This window comes from Scyliorhinus torazame, chromosome 21 (genome assembly GCF_047496885.1).
Source record: "Scyliorhinus torazame isolate Kashiwa2021f chromosome 21, sScyTor2.1, whole genome shotgun sequence".
NCBI classification, from domain to species: Eukaryota; Metazoa; Chordata; class Chondrichthyes; order Carcharhiniformes; family Scyliorhinidae; genus Scyliorhinus; species Scyliorhinus torazame.
In genome coordinates this window covers 16916455-16940915 of record NC_092727.1, presented here as the reverse complement: position 1 = coordinate 16940915, position 24461 = coordinate 16916455, and the positions used below count along the sequence as shown (strand labels likewise).

Below are 24461 nucleotides of genomic sequence, written 5' to 3'. Positions count from 1 at the left end.
TCCCTTTAATCTGAGATTGCGTCCTCTGCTTCTAGTTTTTCCTACAGGTGGAAACATCCTCTCCACGTCCACTCTATCCAGGCCTCGCAGTGTCCTAAAAGTTTCAGTAAGATCCCCCCTCATCGTTCTAAACTCCAACGAGTACAGACCCAGAGTTCTCAACCGTTCCTCATACGGCAAGCTCTTCATTCCAGGGATCATTCTTGTGAACCTCCTCTGGACCCTTTCCAAAGCCAGCACATCCTTCCTTAGATACGGGGCCCAAAACTGCTCACAATACTCCAAATGGAGTCTGACCAGAGCCTTATACAGCCTCCGATGTATATTCCTGGTCTTGTATTCTAGCCCTCTTGACATGAATGCTAACATTGCATTTGCCTTCCTAACTGCCGACTGAACCTGCACGTTAACCTTAAGAGAATCGTGAACAAGGACTGACAAGTCCCTTTGTGCTTCTGATTTCCTAAGTATCTTCCCATTTAGAAAATAGTCTATGCCTTCATTCCTCCTTTCAAAGCGCATAACCTCGCACTTTTCCACATTGTATTCCATCTGCCACTTCTTTGCCCACTCTCCTAGCCTGTCCAAGTCCTTCTGCAGCCCGCCTGCTTCCTCGATAGTACCTGTCCCTCTACAGATCTGCAGATCTCTTCATCTGCAAACTTAGCAACAGTGCCTTCAGTTCCTTCTTCCAGGTCATTAATGTATTGTGAAAGAATCATGGAATCCTTACAGTGCAAAAAGGGGCCATTCAACCCATCGAGTCCACACCGGACCTCCAAAAGAGCACCCTACCTAGTCCCCTCCCCACCCTGTTGCCACAACCCCACCCATGGTCAATGCACCAAACCTGCCCATCCTTGGACTGTGGGAGGAAACCGGAGCACCCGGAAGTAGCCCACGCAGACACGGGGAGAAAGTGCAAACCCCACACAGATAGCCACCCAAGATTGGAATTGAACCTGGCACGGTGGCACAATGGTTAGCACTGCTGCTTCACAGCTCCAGGGACCCGGGTTCGATTCCGGCCTCGGGGAACTGGTACACTGATGCCCTTTAGAGAAGGAAATCTGCCACCTATACCTGGTCTGGCTGACCTGTTGCTCAAAAACAGAAACAACTGGACAATTGCAGCAGGTCTGACAGCATCTGTGGCGCGAGAACAGAACTAACGTTTTGAGTCTGGATGACTCTTTGTCACAGCTAGAGAGAACTGGAAATAGGATACGATTCACACTGTTGGGAGGGGGCATGGACGTGAAGCAGTGGAGCTGGATAGATAGCCAGTAATGGGTGGAGATTGACAAAGATGTTGCAAATGGAGTGATAATGACTTAAGATGGGTGCTGATAGTGGCACATTAAGAGATTAGAATGTGCCAATGGCAGAATAGAGGTAAGTTAATGTGTCTAAGGACAAACTTGGAACAAGGGAACAGATGTTCCCTGCTGTGCAGTCTTGCCTCATCCAGTGGTGACTGGTAGTGGACAATTAAATAACTAACCGGAGGAGGGGGCTCCACAAATATTCCAACATTCAAAATTAGGGGAGCCCAGCGCATCAGTGCAGAAGACCAGGCTGAAGCATTTGCAAGCATCTTCAGCCAGAAGTGCTGAGTGTGGATAAGACCATAAGACATAGGAGCAGAATTAGGCTACTTGGCCCATCGAGTCTGCTCCGCCATTCAATCACGGCTGATATTTTCTCATCCTCCTATCCATTCAGTTTCGAGGATTAGGGTTTAGAGGATGATCTTTGTTGGCTCCTCCTGAGGCCACAAATCAGATACCAGTCTTCAGCCACGACAAGTCACTTAACTAGATTATTCCAATTAATACTGTGGCTAATTGTGCAGGTAAGAGACTGGGAATTCTGCAGTGAGTGATTCCGCTCCTGTCTCTCCAAAGCCTACTGGCCATCCATCTGCAAGATACAAGTCAAGAGTACGATGGAATACTTCCCACATGCCTAGATTAGCGCAGTTCCAACTACACACAAGAAGCTCAACACCGTCTAGGGTAAAACAGCCCGCTTGATTGGCACCCCACTCCACTACTGGGGCAGCAAGGTAGCACAGTGGTTAGCACAGTTGCTTCACAGCTCCAGGGTCCCAGGTTCGATTCCGGCTTGGGTCACTGTCTGTGCAGAATCTGTACGGCCTCCCCGTGTCTGTGTGGGTTTCCTCCGGGCGCTCTGGTTTCCTCCCACAGTCCAATGATGTGCAGGTTAGGTGGATTGGCCATGCTAATTTGACCATAAGACCACAAGACATAGGAGTGGAAGTAAGGCCATTCGGCCCATCGAGTCCACTCCACCATTCAATCATGGCTGATTTCAACACCATTTACGCGCTCTCTCTCCATAGCCCTTAATTCCTCGAGAAATCAAGAATTTATCAACTTCTGTCTTAAAGACACTCAACGTCCCAGCCTCCACCGCCCTCTGTGGCAATGAATTCTAAGGCTGTGCCCCCGGGTCCTAGTCTCCCCTGCTAATGGAAACAACTTCCCTACGTCCACCCTATCTAAGCCATTCATTATCTTGTAAGTTTCTATTAGATCTCCCCTCAACCTCCTAAACTCCAATGAATATAATCCCAGGATCCTCAGACACTCATCGTATGTTAGGCCTACCATTCCTGGGATCATCCGTGTGAATCTCCGCTGGACCCTCTCCAGTGCCAGTATGTCCTTCCTGAGGTGTGGGGCCCAAAATTGCTCACAGTATTCTAAATGGGGCCTAACTAGTGCTTTATAAAGCTTCAGAAGTACATCCCTGCTTTTATATTCCAAGCCTCTTGAGATAAATGACAACATTGCATTTGCTTTCTTAATTACGGACTCAACCTGCAAGTTTACCTTTAGAGAATCCTGGACTAGGACTCCCAAGTCCCTTTGCACTTCAGCATTATGAATTTTGTCACCGTTTAGAAAATAGTCCATGCCTCTATTCTTTTTTCCAAAGTGCAAGACCTCGCACTTGCCCACGTTGAATTTCATCAGCCATTTCTTGGACCACTCTCCTAAACTGTCTAAATCTTTCTGCAGCCTCCCCACCTCCTCCATACTACCTGCCCCTCCACCTATCTTTGTATCATCGGCAAACCTAGCCAGAATGCCCCCAGTCCCGTCATCTAGATCGTTAATATATAAAGAGAACAGCTGTGGCCCCAACACTGAACCCTGCGGGACACCACCCGTCACCGGTTGCCATTCCGAAAAAGAACCTTCTATCCCAACTCTCTGCCTTCTGCCTGACAGCCAATCGTCATTCCATGTTAGTACCTTGCCTCGAATACCATGGGCCCTTATTTTACTCAGCAGTCTCCCGTGATGCTTATCAAAGACCTTTTGGAAGTCAAGATAGATAACATCCATTGGCTCTCCTTGCTCGAACCTATTTGTTATCTCTTCAAAGAACTCCAACAGGTTTGTCAGGCACGACCTCCCCTTACTAAATCCATGCTGACTTGTCCTAATCCGACCCTGCACTTCCAAGAATTTAGAAATCTCATCCTTAACGATGGATTCTAGAATCTTGCCAACAACCGAGGTTAGGCTAATTGGCCTATAATTTTCCATCTTTTTTCTTGTTCCCTTCTTGAACAGGGGGGTTACAACAGCTATTTTCCAATCCTCTGGGACTTTCCCTGACTCCAGTGACTTTTGAAAGATCATAACTAACGCCTCCACTATTTCTTCAGCTATCTCCTTTAGAACTCTAGGATGTAGCCCATCTGGGCCCGGAGATTTATCAATTTTTAGACCTCTTAGTTTCTCTAGCACTTTCTCCTTTGTGATGGCTACCATATTCAACTCTGCCCCCTGACTCTCCGGAATTGTTGGGATATTACTCATGTCTTCTACTGTGAAGACTGACGCAAAGTACTTATTTAGTTCCTCAGCTATTTCCTTGTCTCCCATCACTAGATTACCAGTGTCATTTTGGAGCGGCCCAATGTCTACTTTTGCCTCCTGTTTGTTTTTAATGTATTTAAAGAAATTTTTACTATCATTCCTAATGTTACTGGCTAGCCTACCTTCATATTTGATCCTCTCCTTCCTTATTTCTCTCTTTGTTATCCTGTTTGTTTTTGTAGCCTTCCCAATCTTCTGACTTCCCACTACTCTTTGCCACATGATAGGCTTTCTCTTTTGCTTTGATGCATTCCCTGACTTCCTTTGTCAGCCATGGCTGCCTAATCCCCCCTCTGATAACCTTTCTTTTCTTTGGGATGAACCTCTGTACTGTGTCCTCAATTACTCCCAGAAACTCCTGCAATTGTTGTTCTACTGTCTTTCCCACTAGGCTCTGCTCCCAGTTGATTTTCGTCAGTTCCTCCCTCATGCCCCTGTCATTACTTTTATTTAACTGCCCTTAGTTTCCCCCCAAAAAAGGTTAGCTGGGGTTACTGGGTACGGGGATAGTGTGGAGGTACAGGGATAGGGTAGGGATAGGGATAGTGGGGTGCTTTCTCCAAGGCAGATTTGATGGGCCGAATGGCCTTCAGCACTGTAAATTCTATGATTCAGCTTTTTAAAAAAAATAATAAAATTAAAGTACCCAATTCATTGTTTCCAATTAAGGGACAATTTAGCGTGGCCAATCGACCTGCCCTGCAAACTTTGGGTTGTGGGGGCGAAACCCACGCAAACATGGGGAGATTGTGCAAACTCCACACGGACAGTGACCCAGAGCCAGGATTGAACCTGGGACCTCGGCGCCATGAGGCAGCAGTGCTAACCACTGCGCCACCGTGCTGCCCACAGGCTCTACTTTAAACATTCACTCCATTCACCAGCAGCTCACATTGACAGCAATGTAATCCATGTACATGATGCGCTGCAACAATTTGCCAAGGCTGTTTGAACAGCACTTTTCAGACATGTGACATGTACCTCATCAAAAGGAACAAGGATAGGAGGTGCAGGGGCCAGCATTGTAGGTTCCCCTTCTAGCCACACACCATCCTGACTTGGAACCGTATCGCCGATCCTTCACTGTCACTGGGCCAAAAACAAGGCCCTTCCTTCTTAAAGGCGCCGAGGCGTGTACCCACCCCAGACGACTGCAGCGATTCAAGAACGCGTCTCGCGACCACCTTTTTCTTTGATGGACAACAGACGTTAACCTCGCCAACATTGCACACATCCAAGAAAAAATGGAAGTGGGAGACCATTCGGCCTATCAATTCCATGCTGGATAATTCCTGGTTGGGTGGATATAGACCGGGGGCAGGATGGCCCGTGCCTCCACGCTACCTTTCTGCTTCACCCCGCCGGCGGGATGCTCCGTTACGCCAGCCGGTCAATGGGGTTTCCCGTTGCGGGGCAGCACTACGCCATCGGGAAACCCCCGGGCTGCTGGCAAAATGGAGCATCCCACCAGCGAAGAATCCCGCCCCAGGGCTCAAACTTGGGGACGATTTTGATGAGAGAAAGTCCTGCAGTTTTTTTTTTCTCTTAACTGGATTTGGAATCTTGGCAGCTGATCTCTGCTTTGATATTTGGTGCCGGGAAAGGAAAGGTCGGTTTCCAAAGACAACTTTAATGTCAGACCTTATGTATAGATTAAAAATAATGCTGCTATATATAAGGTGCGTGGGTGTGAGTGCGTTAAAAATAAACGCAGCTCATGGTTGGAAGAACAGTGAATGGTTCCATCTTCACGATTGTGATGATACGTGCAGCCCCCTGACAGGATTATTTTCTCATCATTCCCACCCACCTATTATGCTGTGTAGAATCCAAGGTAATAGTGAATTTGATCTGAATACATTGGAGCTATATTTATACAACATGTGCTCGTATTGCCACAAAGTGGGGCATTATTGAAAACCTAAAGTTTAAAAAGGCCTGTATCCAAACGAGAAGGAAAACAGAGCTAATGTGACAAATCTAAAATAAATTTGAGGCATCAGGAGAATGCTTTGCTGTCATTATTTTAAGAAATGCAGCATGACTTTGAAAGTACTTCAATTGATATCGAATCTGATCACAGTGCAGCACAGTACAGAAGGAAGTCTTTTGGCCCATCATTTATGACCTCAAGAAGTCCCAAATTGGTTTACAAGTTTACAATACTTTTTAAAAAAAATTCCAGTACCCAATTCATTTTTTCCAATTAAGGGGCAATTTAGCGTGGCCAATCCACCTACCCTGCACATCGTTTGGGTTGTGGGGGAGCGACCCATGCAGACACGGGGAGAATGTGCAGACTCCACACGGACAGTGACCCAGAGTCGGGATTGAGCCCAATCCCCCTGACTTTGAGGCAGGAACACAATTACTGAACCAGAAGTTGACTCCAGTGTTATTCCGTTGAATATCCACCTGGCAAAGGAAGAAGCTGGAGTCAGTCTGCCTCCCACGGTTAAAATTGTGCAGGTTAGTTGGATTGGCCATGCAAAATCTCCCTTGGTGTCCAAAATAGGTTAGGTGGGGTTACGGGGATTGGGTGGAGGTGTGGGCTTAAGTAGGGTGCTCTTTCCAAGGGCTGGTGCCAACTCGATGGGCCAAATGGCCTCCTTCTGCACTGTAAATTATATGATACGATTATATAACATAGGGTTTTCCACGAAACTCAAGTGCTGACTACCATTCCTTTCCACCTCATTTCCCCCCCACACAAGTGCAAACTGCCTCTGCTAGTCTTTTGAGTGAAACAAATTAACGATCAAAGGGGACAAATTAGCAAAAGCTCAAATCAACCTTTTTTCACAAACTTGCCCTAATCGTTCCTGCTGCTCTTAATCACAATTAGAGTAGGCACTCAACTGGCATCGCATTTGCAGCATTGACATTGAGTGATTAATCAATATCTAAAGCAAGACAACTGGTCTGTAATTTTCTTTGGCAAGAAATTTCCCCTGCCCTTCTTCAAGAGTTTCACATCTTCCTGAATAATTTTCCAAAACACAGAGTTTAGCAAATTGGTAGAGTCACCATTATTTGTTCCGGAGCCTCCGTCAGAATGTTGCTGAATTTCGAACGTCGGATCTATTTCTAATGCCCTTGCCTTTAAATATTCCTCGCCTCATTGCAGTTACTGCTCAAATTTGCTTATGTCTGTGCGTCAGCTACACGCCACATCCTTCGGCTGCTCGTGAATTTATACCTTGCTCTCGTTCAATTGAAAAACCCAGTAGAGTGCGGTGTGTGTCTGTGAATTAATTTGCGCTTCACACATTATCGCGAGGATGGGGGTAAATTTAATTGGGGAATGGAAGTGGAGCCAGGAGCTACTCGCGTTCAACCGTTGAGTCAGAAATGTGCGAGGTGACATGTTCATAATGAGCGAGACCCCTCCCCCGTGAGGAGATTTAAAAATGGGAACGTACGTGGCTTTCCTGGCATCTAACTCCTGAAAAACAGTGAAGAAGGCACAGGGGTCACCTGCAACAGCTATTGACACCAGCATGGACTCTCAAAACTATTCACCACAGCGGCACCAGGGCACCTTCATACATTTTTACAAAGTCAAAGGACCCAATTCCGGCTACAGCAGCTACAGGGGCAACTCAACTATCAACAGAGGCTGAAATACTTTCTTTGCTGATGATTGCTGAAGCCCCTGAATAGTACATGCCCCAGACAACAAATTCGGTCCACAACTGAACAGGTATTAACACTCCAGCAGGTGATATACAAATGGTGTCAGTACAATCAGGCACTATATTTATGTGTGGTTTAGCACAGTGGGGCAAACAGCTGGCTTGTAATGCAGAACCAGGCAGCAGCGCGGGTTCAATTCCCGTACCGGCCTCCCTGAACAGGCGCCGGAATGTGGCGACTAGGGGCTTTTCACAGTAACTTCACTGAAGCCTACTTGTGACAATAAGTGATTATTATTCTTCTTATGTCGGGGCCCGGTTTAGCTCAGTTGGCTGGACAGCTGGTTTGTGATGCAGAGCGAGGCCAGCAGCGTGGGTTCAATTTCCCGTGCCGGCTGAGGTTATTCAGGGGCGTCTTCTCAACCTTGCTCCGCGTCTGAGGTGTGGTGACCCTCAGGTTAAATCACCAGTCAGCTCTCCCCCTCAAAGGGGAAAGCAGCCTATGGTCATCTCAGACTATAGCGACTTTATGTGTTGTCTATATTGATTTGAATAAACGTTTGGAAAGAAAGTGCCTCTGGCTCCGATTGCAATCTCTAGCCATTCCTACAAAAGTTATATTATTAATCAGAGAGCCTTTTGCTCACACAAGCACACAAATCCATATTGAGCTATACAGTGTCAGGGCTATGTTCTCGTTCCAATCTTATTCGTTCACGTTGTTGGCGATACCATAACCCCACCGAACAGGAAAATATAGACTTGGCAAAAGAAAAAAATAAGGCTTGACTGAACCGATGGACAACCTCGGCTGAAAACCTATCAATTCTTGAGGAAGAGATATCAACCTTGTCCACGGGTTATGTAGAACAAAGTGGAATTATGAGAATGCAATGTCATTCTGGGCAGCACGGTGGCGCAGTGGGTTAGCCTTGCTGCCTCACGGCGCCGAGGTCCCAGGTTCGATCCCTGCTCTGGGTCACTGTCCGTGTGGAGTTTGCACATTCTCCCCGTGTTTGCGTGGGTTTCACCCCCACAATCCAAAGATGTGCAGGGTAGGTGAATTGACCACGCTAAATTGCTCCTTAATTGGAAAAGATGAATTGGGTATTCTAAATTTATTTAAAAAAAGAAAGAATGCAATGTCATTCTAGCTTCTCTCATACTGTGGGAAAATCCATGTGAAAGCGCGAGAAGTGACATAACTCGCTTAACTAACGTTATTCGCTGCACCAGTGTCTGGAGTGGTTGAACTTTCATGTCTGCTGCAGAATGTCGCACATCCAAGGCCGACTCCAGAGCGCACCATCTCGGCTGACACTCCTTTCTGGTACTGAAGGGAGTGTTGCACTGCAAGAGGATGAGATGTTAAACTGAGATTTTGCCCGTCCTCTGAAGTGAATGCAAAAGAGCCCATGGCGATTAGGAGAGCCAGAGAGGGGCAGCACGGTGGTGCAGTGGTTAGCACTGCGGCCTCACGGCGCCGAAGGCCCAGGTTCGATCACGGCTCTGGGTCACTGTCCGTGTGGAGTTTGCACATCCTCCCCGTGACTGCGTGGGTTTCGCCCCCACAACCCAAAAGATGTGCAGGGTGGGTGGATTGACCACGCTAAATTGCCCCTTAATTGGAAAAAAATGAATTGGGTACTCTAAATTTTTTTTTAAAAAGGGCAGTCAGAGAGTCCTCCCAATGTTCTGGCCAACATTTATTCTTCAATCAATTTTTAAAATATTCCTTTCAAGGCATGTGGGCAGTGTGGGCTAGCCCCATCCCTAATTGCCCACAAGCAGGTGGTGGTAAGCCAACTTCTTAAATCACTGCAGACATATGTGGCTTAGGTACAATTTAATTGGTCAACTTATCTCGGCCACTATGCCACAAAACCTTCTCCCTGTTGTATGAGGGTCAGATTACAAAGACAGTGTTTGAATAGGAAAAATCAGCCAGTCTCTCTAGTCCCGATGTCTATCAAGGTGAACTATGCAGAAAGCAAACTTTGTGTGTGGGCAAGATTCTACTTCGTCGTGATGCCCCAATGGCCTGAATCACCGACTGCCATTAATGTTATGTTAATTGTATTGTTACATTTAGGGATAAACAAGTGAAGGGTATTGACTGAATAAGTATCTTGAGCACATGTGAAGTGGGACTGTGGCCATGTGGCCCTGGAGAGGGGGTGTAGTGTTTGCTGGTACACTTCAAACCTTCCGCAACCATTGGGTTCCGCGGGGGCTAGGGTGCATCATCGCCCTTGGTAATGATGTTATAGTTTTTTGAATGTTTTTTTTGGGGGGGGGGAGAAGCAGCTAGAATTGAGGAGAGACTGTGCAGCGGGTCAGGGTTGAGGGTGTTGGCAACAGCTCCGCTCCTGATGGCCCTGGGTAAATACTCTGGAGTCCGGTGGTGGTGGCAACACTGAAGATTTGGAGGCAGTTGAGGCAGCACTTTAAGCTGGAGGCTGGGTCTGGGGAGATGCCGATTCGGGGGAACCATAGGTTTGAGCCAGGGAAGCTGGATGGGAGGTTTCGGAGATGGGAGGAGAGGGGGATCAGGGTATTAAAAGACCTGGGGGTACGTTTTGCGAGGTTGGAAGAGTTGGGGGAGAAATATGGACCGGGGCAAGGGGAAGAGTTTAGGTACCTGCAGCTCCGAGACTTTGCTAGGAAGGAGGTTCGGAGCGTCCCGATAGTGCCGGCCCCGTCATTGTTGGAAGAGGTATTGACAGCAGGGGGAAATGGGGAAAGGGGTGATGTCGGCGATCTACGGGAGGAATTTGGGTTTGGACGGGATGTCCATGGAGGGGATCAAAGTCAAGTGAGAGGAAGAGTTGGGGAAGGTTGTGGAAGACAGCTTGTGGTGTGAGGTGCTGGTTAAGTTTCCTCGTCATTGGGCAGCACGGTGGCGCAGTGGTTAGCACTGCGGCTTCACGGCGCCGAGGTCCCAGGTTCGATCCCGACTCTGGGTCCCTGTCCGTGTGAAGTTTGCACATTCTCCCCGTGTTTGCGTGGGTTTCGCCCCCCCAACCCAAAAATGTTCAGGGTAGGGGGATTGGCCACGCTAAATTGCCCCTTAATTGGAAAAAATGAATTGGGTACTCTAAATTTATTTAAAAGAAAGTTTCGTCTTCACGTTCTGATTCTTGTTCCAGTGCCCCAGCAGTGGCTGTCACCCCCTTTTTTTTAGTTAACCTAGTGATAGTTTTGTTCTATCTAAGAGAGTATAAATAGGGTGGGCGCTGGGTCACTAGGTTGGTTGGAAAGTAGGAGGTTGGGACATGTAATACTGCATCCCCTAAATAAACCTGCTAGCAAGAAAAGGATGCGTGTCCAGATTCGTACTTCACCATCTGGCTTGAGATCCATTTAAACAACTGCCACTTACGAGCAAGACTCTGGCAACAAACCTGGGGTGAGACACTGGAGGGAAGCTGGCTTCCAAGGAGCTGCTGTGTCCCAGTATGAATCAACTCTTTCAAAACGAAGCAATTTTGTAGTTTCTAATCCCTAAGTTGAACATGGGGATATTCCCAGGTTTGTGTGCTACTTGATATTTAACAGCAACAATGCCAACGACTTGCATTTATGTAGCGCCTTTAACGTAGTAACATTTTCCAAAGTGCTTCACAGACAGGAGTGCTGTAGAGCCACGTAAGGCGATAGCAGGATATTAACCAAAAGCCTGGTCTAAGAGGTGGATTTTAAGGCGCTGTCCTACGAGAAGGGGAGAGAGAGCTGTGGAGAAGTTTAGGGAGGGAGTGGGGGGGGGGTGGGGGGGGGGGCGGGGGTGAAGGGGGTTGAAATCAAGAATGAGAATTTTAATATGGAGACCTTGTTGGAGCCACAGCCGATGTATATCAGTGAGCTCGGTGGAAGTGGGAAAAGGGAAGAGTTAAGTAGACAGCTGTTTCAAAGCTGGCACAAGTGGGACAAATGGTCCCTTTCTGTGGTAAGATTTCATGATTCTAGGTGTTCTCCAGAGCTTTGCAAAACTAATAGCAAGATAAAGCCAACTAAATGCCACTGTTGACACTCCAAAGGGTCTTTTGAGTTTTACGAGCCTGGCTCCCTGATCTTCAGTGAAGACACGGCCCCTGGGTAAGTGGGAGTCTGCTAAAGAGAGCAACAAACAGGAACGAATGAATGTTCCTTGGTCAGGTGCAGCAAGCCCTGCTCTTTCTGCTGCTATTTGTTTCCAACTCAGTTGGATTAATTGCAGCTGCCATTGTTGTAAATAACAAATCCTTCCAGTGTTTTTTTTTTAAACAGCATTTTAATTCATTTTCTTGAGGGATAATTTACAGCTTTGACGGGGAGACATCCATTCATGAATGTTAAATTTATTGGATCATTGAAAAGCTTCAGCTCGGCACAGGTTTTTTTTAAAGAACGTTTTGGGTCTGGCCATCACCGACAGTGTTTCCACTTTAGTTGCTCCCTTCTCCTGTTTGTCAGGAAGCTGAAAAATGTTAGAAATGGAGTACATTTGGGGTGGGATTCTCCGGCGTGCCCGCCCAACAACTGGACATTCCCGTCCGAAGTCAGTGGACCTTTACATAGCCCGCGTCCTCGGCGATCAACCGGCGGGCGCGGCCGCAAAACCCAGCCCTTTGAGTAAGTGAAGGGATGTGGAGAGGGGTGGGAGGGGGGGGGGTGATGGGAAGAAGAACAAAAGGTAACGGGCTGGATTCTCCCATGCGCCCATAGCCTACCCACGCCCGGGGGTTTCCCGACGGCGTGGGGCTATCCACAATGGGAAACCCCATCGGCCGGCTGGCGGGATGGAGAATTCCGCTGCCGGCGGGGGCGCACTGCACCTGAAGGCTGTTGCGGCGGGATGGAGAATCCCGCCCAACATCTGCGATAGAGTGGAGGGCTGGAGAGATTAAGTAACAAGTGGTTTTACGGTGCAAAGCCGAAGGGAGTGGTAATGGGACTAGTGAAGGAACAAACGATGCAGCCGTGAAGTGTGACTGGCAGGATATCAGCCATCTAGATGTAAAAAGGGATGAAGAAAGAACCAAGAAGATGAACATAACCAGTTGTTGGGTTGACTTTGCCCACTGCCATGTGTAATCTGTGTAAAAATCAAAGTAAATGTCTGCCAACTCTATTAAGATAGCCACCATTGATTGTGTTTTTATACCTAAGGCACTGTTTTCTTTGGTCTATTTGGGTGGTTATTTTCACGTTTTGTTTTGTGACAAAAATTGGTAAAGGAGGACTATAATTCCCAAGAGTAAGTCACCTAGTTATTGAACGATCAAAACATCCCAGTCTTACAGAGACATTCACATTTCTCAGTGAAGTGGTTTAGAGATGCTTCAATTTTCTCACCGACATGGTGTTCGCAAGCACTGCCTCAAAGTTCCACACTGATGAGCCCCAATATTGCTTGGTATCGCACGTAGAGTTGAAAATGGAAACGTCATGCTGGTGCATTTAAGGGTTGCTCTAAACGTCGGCTGAGACTTTCCAACCCCCCCCCCCCCCCCCCCCCCCCCCACCCCCACTACCTCCCATGCAACGCAGGATGCGAAGAGCTGTCCAAATCTCCCTTCACTTCAGTGGGACCAGATGTTCGCACCAGCGGGAGGGTCTTGAAAATCCCGCCATTAGTGTTGTGCCATTAAGATGGCATGTTGGCAGGGTTATGGGTCTCATTTATGCCTTACGTTTCTGTCACTAGCTGAGGAGGATCCTGTAGTGATATACAATAAAGAATTAAAGTACAATACAGATAACTGTATAACTATTATAACAAACTAGTTCTAACTTCTCTCACTCTAACTATTCTATGTCTTGCTTGTTCACTGTTCTGAATCACATCATCACCTGACTTAGAAAAGGTGGGAAACCAGTTCTTATAGTATCTGACTGTGAACCATCTAGTGTTGAAATGACTGTACTACATTTAAAGACATTGATCATGTATATGTATATTGATATCTGAATATCACTGCAGACCTCAATGGACAGAGAATTAGGACAAGAAAATGAGGAGCTATTTTCTGTCTTGTTCCTGAATTTGATCACATTGAAAATATTACATTTTCCTTCCTTTTGACTCAACTTGTGAAAATGTTAATTGCTATTAACTTCAATATTTGCGTGCGATTATCACTTTTTAACTGCTTAACGTAAATTTTTTGGAAGGGCATTCTTGGACATGGGTTTTGTTGGCGAGGCTGGCATTTATTGTCCTTCTCTAGTAGACCTTGAGAAGATGTTGCTGCAACCTTCCACTGCAATACTAGGCAGAGAGTTCCAATGGCACTGCAAGTACAGCAATATCTATTCAAATCAGGTGGTGAGGGCAGTGTGTGACTTTGATGCTGCTGCCACAGAAGTGTTGGTGGTTACTATAATTTGTCCTGCAGCAGTGTGTGCTGGAGAAATGGGTTTGATAGGGGTAGGAGTGGGGGAGAGTCACGCAGGCTTTGACCAAAATGACCTTTACATACAAGTGGAAAACAAACAGCAGGCCAGGAAGGAAATAAACATCATATTATTGCTTTATTTGGGGCGGCAGCACTTTCAGCTTCCCAGGCAGGAAAATAATTGAGGAGCTCGCACTGCAGCAAGACACACCAACAACTGACTCACTTGCTCAGAATAAAGGTCTTTCTGACTGAAAATAACTCCCATCCAGTCATTGCAGCTTGAGAGGAACATGACTAAGAGACATGACAGGTTTTTATAATGATGCGCCTGAGAGGTCACGAACTAAGCAGAGGGAAAAAAAGTGATCTCTCAGGACCTATTTTGAAACCATCTTAATCTTGCCCAATAAGGAGCATGGCGGGAGATAAGAGTTCCCCAAGTTCTCAGCAGAGTGGAAGGAATATTCGACTCTTGAAAATCAGAGTTCAACAATATTATTTAAAATCCCTCTCGATTTTTACTTACTAGTTTTAAGCCAGATTTTTAATCAGTAAGGGAGCCAAGGATTATGGGGATAAGGCGGGAAAATGGAGACGAGTGGTATCACATCAGCTCGGTCACGATCTTATTGAATGGCGGAGCAGACTCGATGGGCCTAGTGATCTACTTCTTCTCCGATGTCTGATGGTCTTATTTCATGCATGCTAACCTAGAACACTAGCAAGGGCTGAACAACAGCTCCAATCGCCCCAAAAGATGACACCTCAAGAATTCCGTTGAATGTAAACTGTAGGAATTGAAAATTAAACTGTAGAAACTCTCAAGGCTCCTTCACTGGGAGCCTGGTTAGCACTACTGCTTCACAGCGCCAGGGATCCTGGTTCAATTCCGACCTCGGGTGACTGCCTGCGTGGAGTTTGCCCACCCCCCCCCCCCCCCCCCCCCCCCGCCCGTGTCTCCGTGGGTTTCCTCCGGGTACTCCGGTTTAGTCCCACAGTCCAAAGATGTGCAGGTTAGGTGTATTGGCCTCACCAAATGTACGTTATGGATCAGAGCAGGGGAGTGGTCCTGGGTAGGGTGTTCTTTCAGAGGGTCGACACAGATTCGATGCTGAATGACCTCCTTCTGCGGTGTAGGAATTCTATGGTTCTCTGATAATGAGTGAGGGGCAGGGAGAACCTCAGTGCACGCAAGTCTGAAAGGGAAAATCCAAATGTTGAAGACAAAAAATTTGTGGTGCATTTCTTGGCAATAAATTTCCAAATACAAAGAAAAGTACAGCACAGGAACAGGCCCTTCGGCCCTCCAAGCCTGTGCCGATCATGATGCCGTAACAAAAAAAATGTGACAGGTAAAAAAAAAAGTGACATAATCTGTATTATTTTTAATAACTTTCGCGCGGCATAACAGATGATCTTTTAATCTTAAAAAAGAAAGCATCATTGGGATTTTTACCTGACCAAACAAGACTGTCACTTCCCCAAATGTTACCTCGACAATCAGTTCCATACCCAACCGCCTTAGTTCCAAGATGTTTCCCTGTGCCTATCCAGCTGACCCACTTACCCCTTACCCCTCCTCCAACCCTGTTCAAGTTGCTACTCACCTTCTGCCTTCCTCATTCAAGAATTCAGCACACTAATTCAGGCTGACGCTCTTTCCAGCCCACCCCTAACAGTTAACGCTGCATTATCTTCCTTCTCTTCCCCACCCCAGGTGCTCTTCCCAACTTTTATTCTTTTCCACTTCCCTTTCATTATCGCCTATTGCCTCTTTCATTGCTACTGATTGTCATTATTGCCCCTTTCCGTTGTGTCTTCATTATCATCCATTGCTCCTCCAGTATTATCTATTGTGCTATCATTATAATGTCTTCATCTCTTCATTGCTATTCTTTAACCATTTCGCTTTTACTTGCTTACTGAAATAAAACCCTTACATTTCCAGCGAAAGTTTTCCGCCTCCCCGTCCCACTTAATTCTGGCGCCTAATCAACTGGACTGAAGATTTGCTGTCATCAAAGAGGTGCCTGTTTCTGATCCCAGCTTCTGTCTACTGTGGATGGGGATTCTTCATGTTAGAGTTCCCACTGGGATCATTGCCATTAGTGTCAGGAACTGGGTTGAGGTAGCAGATTCCCCAATCCAATCTGTTTGCTACCAGACTTTGGCAGAAGTGAGACAAGGGAAGAGAGAGCGTTGACTCTGATGGGAGAGACCTGTGTACAGTGACAGTTGTAGTGATATAATGATTGGACTCCAAATTGGGTTTGTGACAAATGATTGATATAACATTCCAAGCTGTAAGTTTCTGTACTTGCTGGAGGGACTGTGATCTGCTGCTAAATTTGCACAAATGTACCGTTCTCAGTGAAGACTTGCTTGCCCAGCTTAGAGCGCAGAGTCGTTCTGGCAAGAAAGGAAGCCATTCAGCCCATTGAGTCCATGCTAGCTCTCTGAAGAACAATGAAAGCAAAATACTGTGGAAGCCGGGAAATCTGAAATAAAAATAGCAAATGCTGGAAAAGCCCAGCAGGCTCGACAATTCTGCGGAGAGAGAGAAACAACGTTAATGTTTCAAGTCCATATGTCCTTCTTCAGAGCTCTGAAGAGCAGTGCAGTCAACCCCTGTAGCCTGGCAAGTTTATTTCCCTTAAGTGCCCGTCCAATTTATTTTTCATATCATTGATCATCTCTGCTTCCATGACCTTCGTAGAGGCACAACTTCTAACACAATGTTCAAAGTTAATGTATTGGTTCATTCGAAAATTTGGACTCTTTGAAAATAAACTTGAAAGCAGGCCAGGTGAAAACATTTGTTTAACATGAAACTATTTACCTATCAAATGAGATGATAAACTCCTGACTTGAAAGGTCCCCAGCACTATTTGGTAAAAAGAGTGAGAAGCCCTCCGTGTCCAAGCTAACACTTATCCCTCAACCAACATCACGCGATCAGATTGCAGACTCATAGAATTCACAGTGCAGAAGGATGCCATTTGGCCCATCGAGTCTGCACTGGACCTCAGAGAGAGCACCACGTCTCCACCTCATCCACGTAACCCAATAACCCTACCTAACCTTTTGGACACAAAAGGGCAATTTAGCATGGCCAAATCACCTAAACTGCACATCTTTGGACTGTGGGAGGAAACCCACGCAGACACGGGGAGAATGTGCAGACTTCGCACAGACAGTGACCCAAGCCGGGAATCGAACCCGGGTCCCTGGTGCTGTGAAGCAACAGTGCTAACCACTGTGCTACCGTGCCACCCATTATCTGATCATTTCGTTGCTTTTTGTGGGATCTTGATGCGCATATTGGCTGCTGTGTTTCGCCTACATAGCGACAGTCACGACATTTAATAAGCAGCTCAGTGTCTGTGGATCACCTTGGAACATCCTGAGCCATGAAAGGTGTTTTATAAAGGCACCTTCTCTCTTTATTTGGGAAAACTCCCTCCTTGAACAACTAACATGGCTCAGATGTAGGGACTGTAGCTCAGTTGCACCTTTCCTGACAAAAATAAATCTGTAAACATCATGCCGATACAGAAAGCCTTGCATTTATTTAACACTTTTCATGGCCTCAGAATGCTTTACCACCAACGAGTACTTTTGAAGGACTGTACAGTCACAGTATAATTTAGCGGTGAAAGAGAAACTCATAATTGAAGTCCTTGGTATGTTTGTTATTCAGTTATTTAATCCATTGAGTAGCTAGAGGTTTGCCCTTTATTAATACGTCTATTCCCTCATTTACCGTCCTTCCAGGTACAGAACCATGGTCATTCTATTTCATCAATGGATGCTTGAATTTCAATGTGGTCTTCGCTCTGGCTCTCTGCGCCCTCCCTCTGACTGCCCTCATGGAATTCCTGCTGCAAAGATTTAATGGTAAGGATCTCACCCAATTCTGACTAGTCCTCTTGGAGAAAATTGCTTCTTTTAAAAAAAAAAGAAATCCTGTTTGAATTTGACCTAAAGCAAAATTCCTAAGCTGGATTGCCTGAATCGATTAGGCACACATCCTTAAACGCCTGTTATCGCTTTTAGAAAATTAGATGATTTACTCTGCAAAATGATTGTGGAGGTACCCTCTTTGTTGTCACCTTGAAGGTATTTCCATGCACCCTGTTAGAGCTGCAGGTCTATTTGCTCATTTTGGAAGTCTTCTGATTCAACTGGGATTCCTTGGACTATAAGGGAGATGATGAGGAGATGCTGGCGTTGGACTGGGGTGGGCACAGTAAGATGCCTTACAACACCAGGTTAAAGTCCAACTGGTTTGTTTCGAATCACTAGCTTTCGGAGCGTAGCTCCTTCACCAGGTGAATGCACCTGATGAAGGAGCAGTGCTCCGAAAGCTAGTGATTCGAAACAAACCAGTCGGACTTTAACCTGGTTGTAAGACTTCTTACTATAAAGGAGATGGTGGACGTGACACAAAATTCTCAACCCTAACATGGTTTCAGCTGAACCACCGTCTGTTTTTCTTCACATCCCTTCATTTGCATCTTTTTCTTTGTGCGTTTGCGCATTTAAGAAAAGTTAAATCGAATGGCGGCCATTAACCGCTGGATGGGGCGGGATTTTTTGTTGTTGTTTTCTCCATGTTTTTCCTGACTTCAGGCAGGTGTGGCGACCTCTGTCGTTGCCTCTCGAACAGCTTTTTGATGAAGTTGGCCATGAGAGGAGGAGAGCCTTTCTACTCTCGATCTTGACCTTCATCTGAGTAATCCACAGGATGACATGGTGTTGGATTGTGGGGGAGGGGTTTCTGTTTGCCTCATCTGCCAGTTAGATACTTGCAGAGGGCACAACTGGAGGGAGAGACTTAAAGGGGTGTAACAAATCGATTGAGGTTCTATCCTGTTTTATTCTTGGAAATTTACACCAATTTTGCAAATGATGGAACCGGCCAATATAACCTCCATTATAGTAACAGGTAGTATGGGGGCACATTAGCACAATGGTTAGCACTGCTGCTTCTCAGCGCCAGGGTCCCAGGTTCGATTCCCGGCTTGGGTCACTGTCTGTGCGGAGTCTGCACGTTCCCCCCGTCTCTGCGTGGAATTCCTCCGGGTGCTCCGGTTACCACCCACAAATCCCGAAAGATGTGCTGTTAGGCAACTTCGACATTCTGAATTCTCCCTCAGTCTACTCGAACATGCGCCGGAGTGTGGCGACTAAGGGATTTTCACAGTAACTTCACTGCAGTGTTAATGTAAGCCTGCTTGTGACAATAAAGATTAATAATAATAATCGCTTATTGTCACACATAGGCTTCAATGAAGTTACTGTGAAAAGCCCCTAGTCGCCACATTCCGACACCTGTTCGGGGAGGCCGGTACGGGAATTGAACCTGCACTGCTGGCCTTGTTCTGCATTACAAGCCAGCTGTTTAACCCACTGTGCTAAACCAGCCCCATAACTATTAAGACTAAGCTGCTGGGTTCAGCTGGAGCAGTATTTATGGTATTAATTCAAGGGATGTTGGCTTCGCTGGCTAGGCCAGTAGTTATCACCCATCCCTAATTGCCTGTAGGGGTGCTCCAATGACATGCTATCCCTTGGCTAAGGAGAGGTTAAAAACAGCCATGGTTCCAGCTTGCTAGTGATGCACATTACTGGAAGGTGCATCAGGCCAAGAGTAGGCTTGGACAGGAGATGCCGCACTTGCCCATCCCATTCTGCCAGAACACAATTGGCAAGTCAGTCTCAGCCTGTGTTGCAATCTTCTATGTTTCACTGTTAAAGCTTTCATACAAAGAATGCTCGCTTGGAGTTCAGTCCTGGAGGACTATGGAGACCAACCTCCCAGCATGTTGAGGCCAAAAGAATTGCAAATAAATAAAAATGAACCCTTCAGCCATAACCTGATAGGATCTATGAACCAGAATTGTGCAAGTATGAGGATTAGTGGCCCATAAACAAAGGGCCAGTCTCTCTTGTTTCACTGCAAGGTATGGGCTGAACATTCAACATTTCATGCCACCTTTTAAAAAAAAGTAAATTTAGAGTACCCAATTTCTTCTCCAATTAAGGGGTAATTTAGCATGGCCAATTCACCTACCCTGCACACCTTTGGGTTGTGGGGGCGAGACCCACGCAGACACAAGGAGAATGTGCAAACTCCACATGGACAGTGACCCGGGGCCGGGATCAAACCTGGATCTTCGGCGCCGTGAGGCAGCAACGCACCACCGTGATTCGAACATTTAATGCTATCTTCTCGCATTTTACTCATAATATAAATTTGGAATTAAGCAATTAAAGATATTCCTGAAAAGAGAAACATGTTTTCGGAACTTTTTGTTCAGCACTCATCAGGACAAATGCAAGAATGCCAAATTTCAAACAATCACACCGAGATACGATTGGTTGGCAATTTGCCTCTGATTGGCTGAGATATTGCCATGAAGAAAGCAACAGGGAACTGTAGGCCCCCCAAGCTCCCGGGTAATTCAAAAAATACTCGAGGCTTGAACACATCCCTTTAGCAGAGAACAGGACCCTGCATGTGAATGTATGTTGCTTCAAGCAAGCGTAGATGTGCCACATCATGAGGTGGACAGATTAGCTTGAATAGTGTTATAACCTGCCTACTTACCATTGGCTGGGGACTAATAACAATCCCACAATCCTGTGGGAGTATGAGCTTCCCCAATGAGGGGGGCGGAGAAACCATTAGTAAACTCCTAGTATAAATAAAGCTGGCCAGTTCAGGAACCAGCAGGAAGGAGTGTGCAGCAAGGGAAGTTGCTGCTGCTGTTATATATATATGTTATTGTAAATAAATGTTATTAGTTTGTATCCTTAAAAGTCGTGCTGGATTCTTCGTGGCCCTCACAAAAAATAGGTTGTTAAGCGTCACTATTAGCACACTCAGGATTGTTCAGCAAGTGCTGCCCAATCACGGTGTCTCATCCAGCAGGAGAGGCTTTGCTTTGGGTTTTGGAAGTGCAGGCTGGTTGAGTCTCTTCTCTGCCGATTACCCACAATCGAAGGCACATGCGATTCACTCTAGGTACCGAATCAAAAACGAACTCTTACGCTGGACTCCACAAAATGTTTCAGTTTCCCCAAGCGAGGTTGTTTGCTTCTCACTTTGAAATGGCTTTCCTTCTTTCAGATTACTGCTGCCTTCGTTGACCTCTTCTCTTTGCACCTTCTTTACTGATGGTAGCAAGGCGGAGAGGAAGAATTTGCAAAACGGAAGACCACTAGGGAGCACTGTTGGTTCATATTTGCCTTTTGTAACACTGAACACATTCCACCTGGAGTACACTCTGAACACATTCCACCTGGAGTACACTCACAGATTTGGTTCAGGAAAGCAATCATCAAGCAAATTAGTGAAAACCTACTTATTTAAAAAGGTTCTCAAGAAATGATATTTAAATGTGCAAAAGAGTGGAGAGGGCGGGGATGGGGGATGGCGAAGGTATGCTATTTTCCACAGCCGAAATGTCATTCTTTCAGCTGAACGCAAATGTTTTTTTCATGATCTGACTTCAAAATACTGAAGTTTTAAATCATCCATTTAAGTTCTACAGAATGTTAGGTTTTGTGGATCTTGCTCTGACTCGGCGTGAGATGCCAAGTACGAATTTGATATTCAAATATGCAAACTATTTGCTTAATTGGGGCTGTAATTAGTTCAGTAGAAATAGTCCAAACATAAGAACATGAGAAGTTGGAGCTGGAGTAGGGCAAGCGGATCCTCTGGCCTGTTATTCAATAAGGTGGTGGTTTAACTTTTACCTCAACTACTAACGGTTGGAGCAAACGGTCCATTTAGGTACAGCTGGATGAGCAGATGAGTGAGAAAAGAATATCTAGTTGCGATGGAAGATTTCCAAGAGGAGGAATGATTCGGAGGCTTGAATGGAGCGTGAACGCTGGCTTGGGCTGAATGGCTTGTCTCTATGTCCTACTTAATCCACTTTCTCACCTGTTTCCACGTCACTTGGATTCCCTAAATCTATTAACCTCTGTCTTGAATATAATCCACGACTGAGCACCCGCAGCCTTCTGAGGGACATAATTGCAAAGATTCAAAACACTCTCTTGACGAAGACTGTTATAACCCCCATGAGGCCTATGGGGAAGCAATCATTGGTCTCCCTGTGGGGCTCCGGGAATACCAGCTCCCTAGGTAGGGGGCGGAGGCCAACCACCTGGGGCTCGTTAAGGCAGAGGAAAAAAGCAGGCCCAACTCTGGGCCTGGTGAGAATTGTCGTCCCAGCAAGGCCTGCACTGGGAGTGAGATGCTGTACGAAGCATGGAATTGTAAATAAGTTCACCTCCATTCACGACAGCTTCCTTATGAGATATAAAGACATTTCTCCTCATTTCAGCCCTTAGATTTTAAAAAAAACGCACTGATTTGTCTAATTGGCAGTGTGTAGGTGTGGGTCGCATTGATGCTTTCAGGTTTTGACCTGCATTGGAGCCTAACTTGTATCACTCAGCATGCAAGGATAAAACAGGTTGGACCCTCAGTTAATCGCTGGTCTTCAGTATCCACAGGCAGTGATTGGGTTTCCATAATGTTGGATAATGGAGATTTCATCATACAATTGAGTGATTATTCACTTTTTTAAAAAAAACTTTATTTCACTGACTTCCCATTGGCGCTTCCCACCTGCACAGCACCAATATGAGCATCAATATTTCCCACTCACTTCCTGAACCAGTCACTAGAGACACCCATGAGAAGCCCGGGGAGATGCTTGTCAGAGTTTCTGAAATTAGAATTCGTCACAGAAGTGTTGAGCCTGTCCTGAAGATCACAAAAACAATTGAAACCAAACTTGATGTTATAACCCCCACGAGACCTACAGGGTCGGACCAATTAATCTCCCCGTGAGTTTCGTTGAGTGCGAGCTTCCCCAATGAGGGGTGGGGTCCCCATCAGGGGAACAACGGACACTATACAAGCTCAGACCGAGCGGGAGCCGAGCAGAGAAGTCCCGACAGGGCCTGTGTACATCATGTAACTAGTTACTTGTACAAAAAATAACCAGTTTCTTTAAGCCGGACAAAACCGTTCGCCTTTGTGGCGATTATAAACTGACTGTGAATAGGGCCGCCAGTTTGGACCGGTACCCGACGCCGCGGATTGAGGAATTATGTGCAAAGTGGGCTGGAGGTCACTCATTCCCAAAGCTCGACATGCACCATACCCACCTCCAATTGGAATTGGACCCTGAGCCTCGGCAGTCCGTGACGATAAATACCCACATGGGGTTTGGTGGGTTCACCAGACTGCCTTTCGGGGTACAATCAGCGTGCGCCAAGTTCCAGCGAGTTACGTAAACTATTCTGTGGGGCTCGCCACGTGTGGACGTCTATTTGGATGACGTTTTGGTCACAGGCACAATGGAGCGTGAGCAACTGAGCCAGCTGGATGAAGTACCCCGCTGCTTTTCGGAGACGGCGTACACCTCAAGAGAGAGGAGTGCTTTTTTTATGCCAAAGAGGTCGTCTATCTGGGGTCTCGGGTAGACCAGGACGGTCTACACCCAGTGGAGGAGAAGGGTACATGCTATCAAACAAGCACCCACACTGGAAAACACAACCAAACTGTGATAGTTTCTGTGACTAGTGAACTACTCTGGCAAATTCATCCCGGGCCTCGCAACCATTTTAGCCCCACTACATTTCCTACCCCAATAAAATCAGGACTGGTCGTGGAGAGCGCAGAGGGTAGAAGCGTTCGTGAACGTGAAACGGCAGCTGACTTCATCCGGCCTGCTGCTGCACTACGCTCCCACCGAACCCCTCCTGGTCATGTGTGACGCCTCGCCATATGGCATTGGTGCCGTTTTGTCACATCGGATGGACAATGGATGGCCGCGGACGCGTGTAATTAAGCGCAAATCCAGAGAGAGTGTTTAGCTGTGGCCTTTGCTGCCAAGAAGTCCACCAGTACGTATATGGGCACCGTGTCAGTGTTAACAGACCACAAACTGCGGTTCGGACTCTTCAAAGTAGATAAAACAATCCCGCCCATCATCCAGCATCCAGAGATGGCCCATCTCCTACTAGCGCCGTACGAGTATACTTTGCAACATCGGCCTGGTGTGCAGATCGCAAATATGGATGCATTGAGTCAACTCCCGCTACTGACGAGACCACCAATGCCCCCAAAGTCGATCAAGTTATAACCGCGTTACACTTCATGGATAAGTTGCCATTTACGGCGGACCAAATATGTGAGTGTAAACAAACAGACCCCCTATTGTCCAAAGTTCGCCATTTAATGCAATATGGGAGCCAGCATCGAAAATTACCCAGTGTGTTGAAGGCTTTTACTACCAAAATAGCAGAGTTCAGTATGGAAGACGGCATCCTCCTCTGGGGGACTCACGTTTTAGTCACGTACAAAAGTCAGGACCCCATACTGAGGGACCTCCATAACGAACACCCCAGAGTGTCCGAAATGAAAATGCTCGCTCGCAGCTATGTCTGGTGGCTGGGCCTGAACGCGGAGATGGAATGATTGGCCTAACAATGTAGTG

The 24461-nt window shown here is 46.5% G+C and overlaps 1 protein-coding gene across 5 annotated transcripts in view; it reads left to right on the top strand.

The window, feature by feature from the left end:
• The window catches only part of alg9 (ALG9 alpha-1,2-mannosyltransferase), a 308329-nt gene that overhangs the window by 42235 nt on the left and 241633 nt on the right, over nucleotides 1-24461 (top strand). For all 5 annotated transcript variants that reach the window (XM_072486571.1, XM_072486567.1, XM_072486569.1 and 2 more), the window contains exon 9: nucleotides 17707-17829. In XM_072486571.1, the coding sequence (XP_072342672.1) occupies nucleotides 17707-17829 (123 nt within the window). The remainder of the gene's footprint in view (nucleotides 1-17706; nucleotides 17830-24461) is intronic.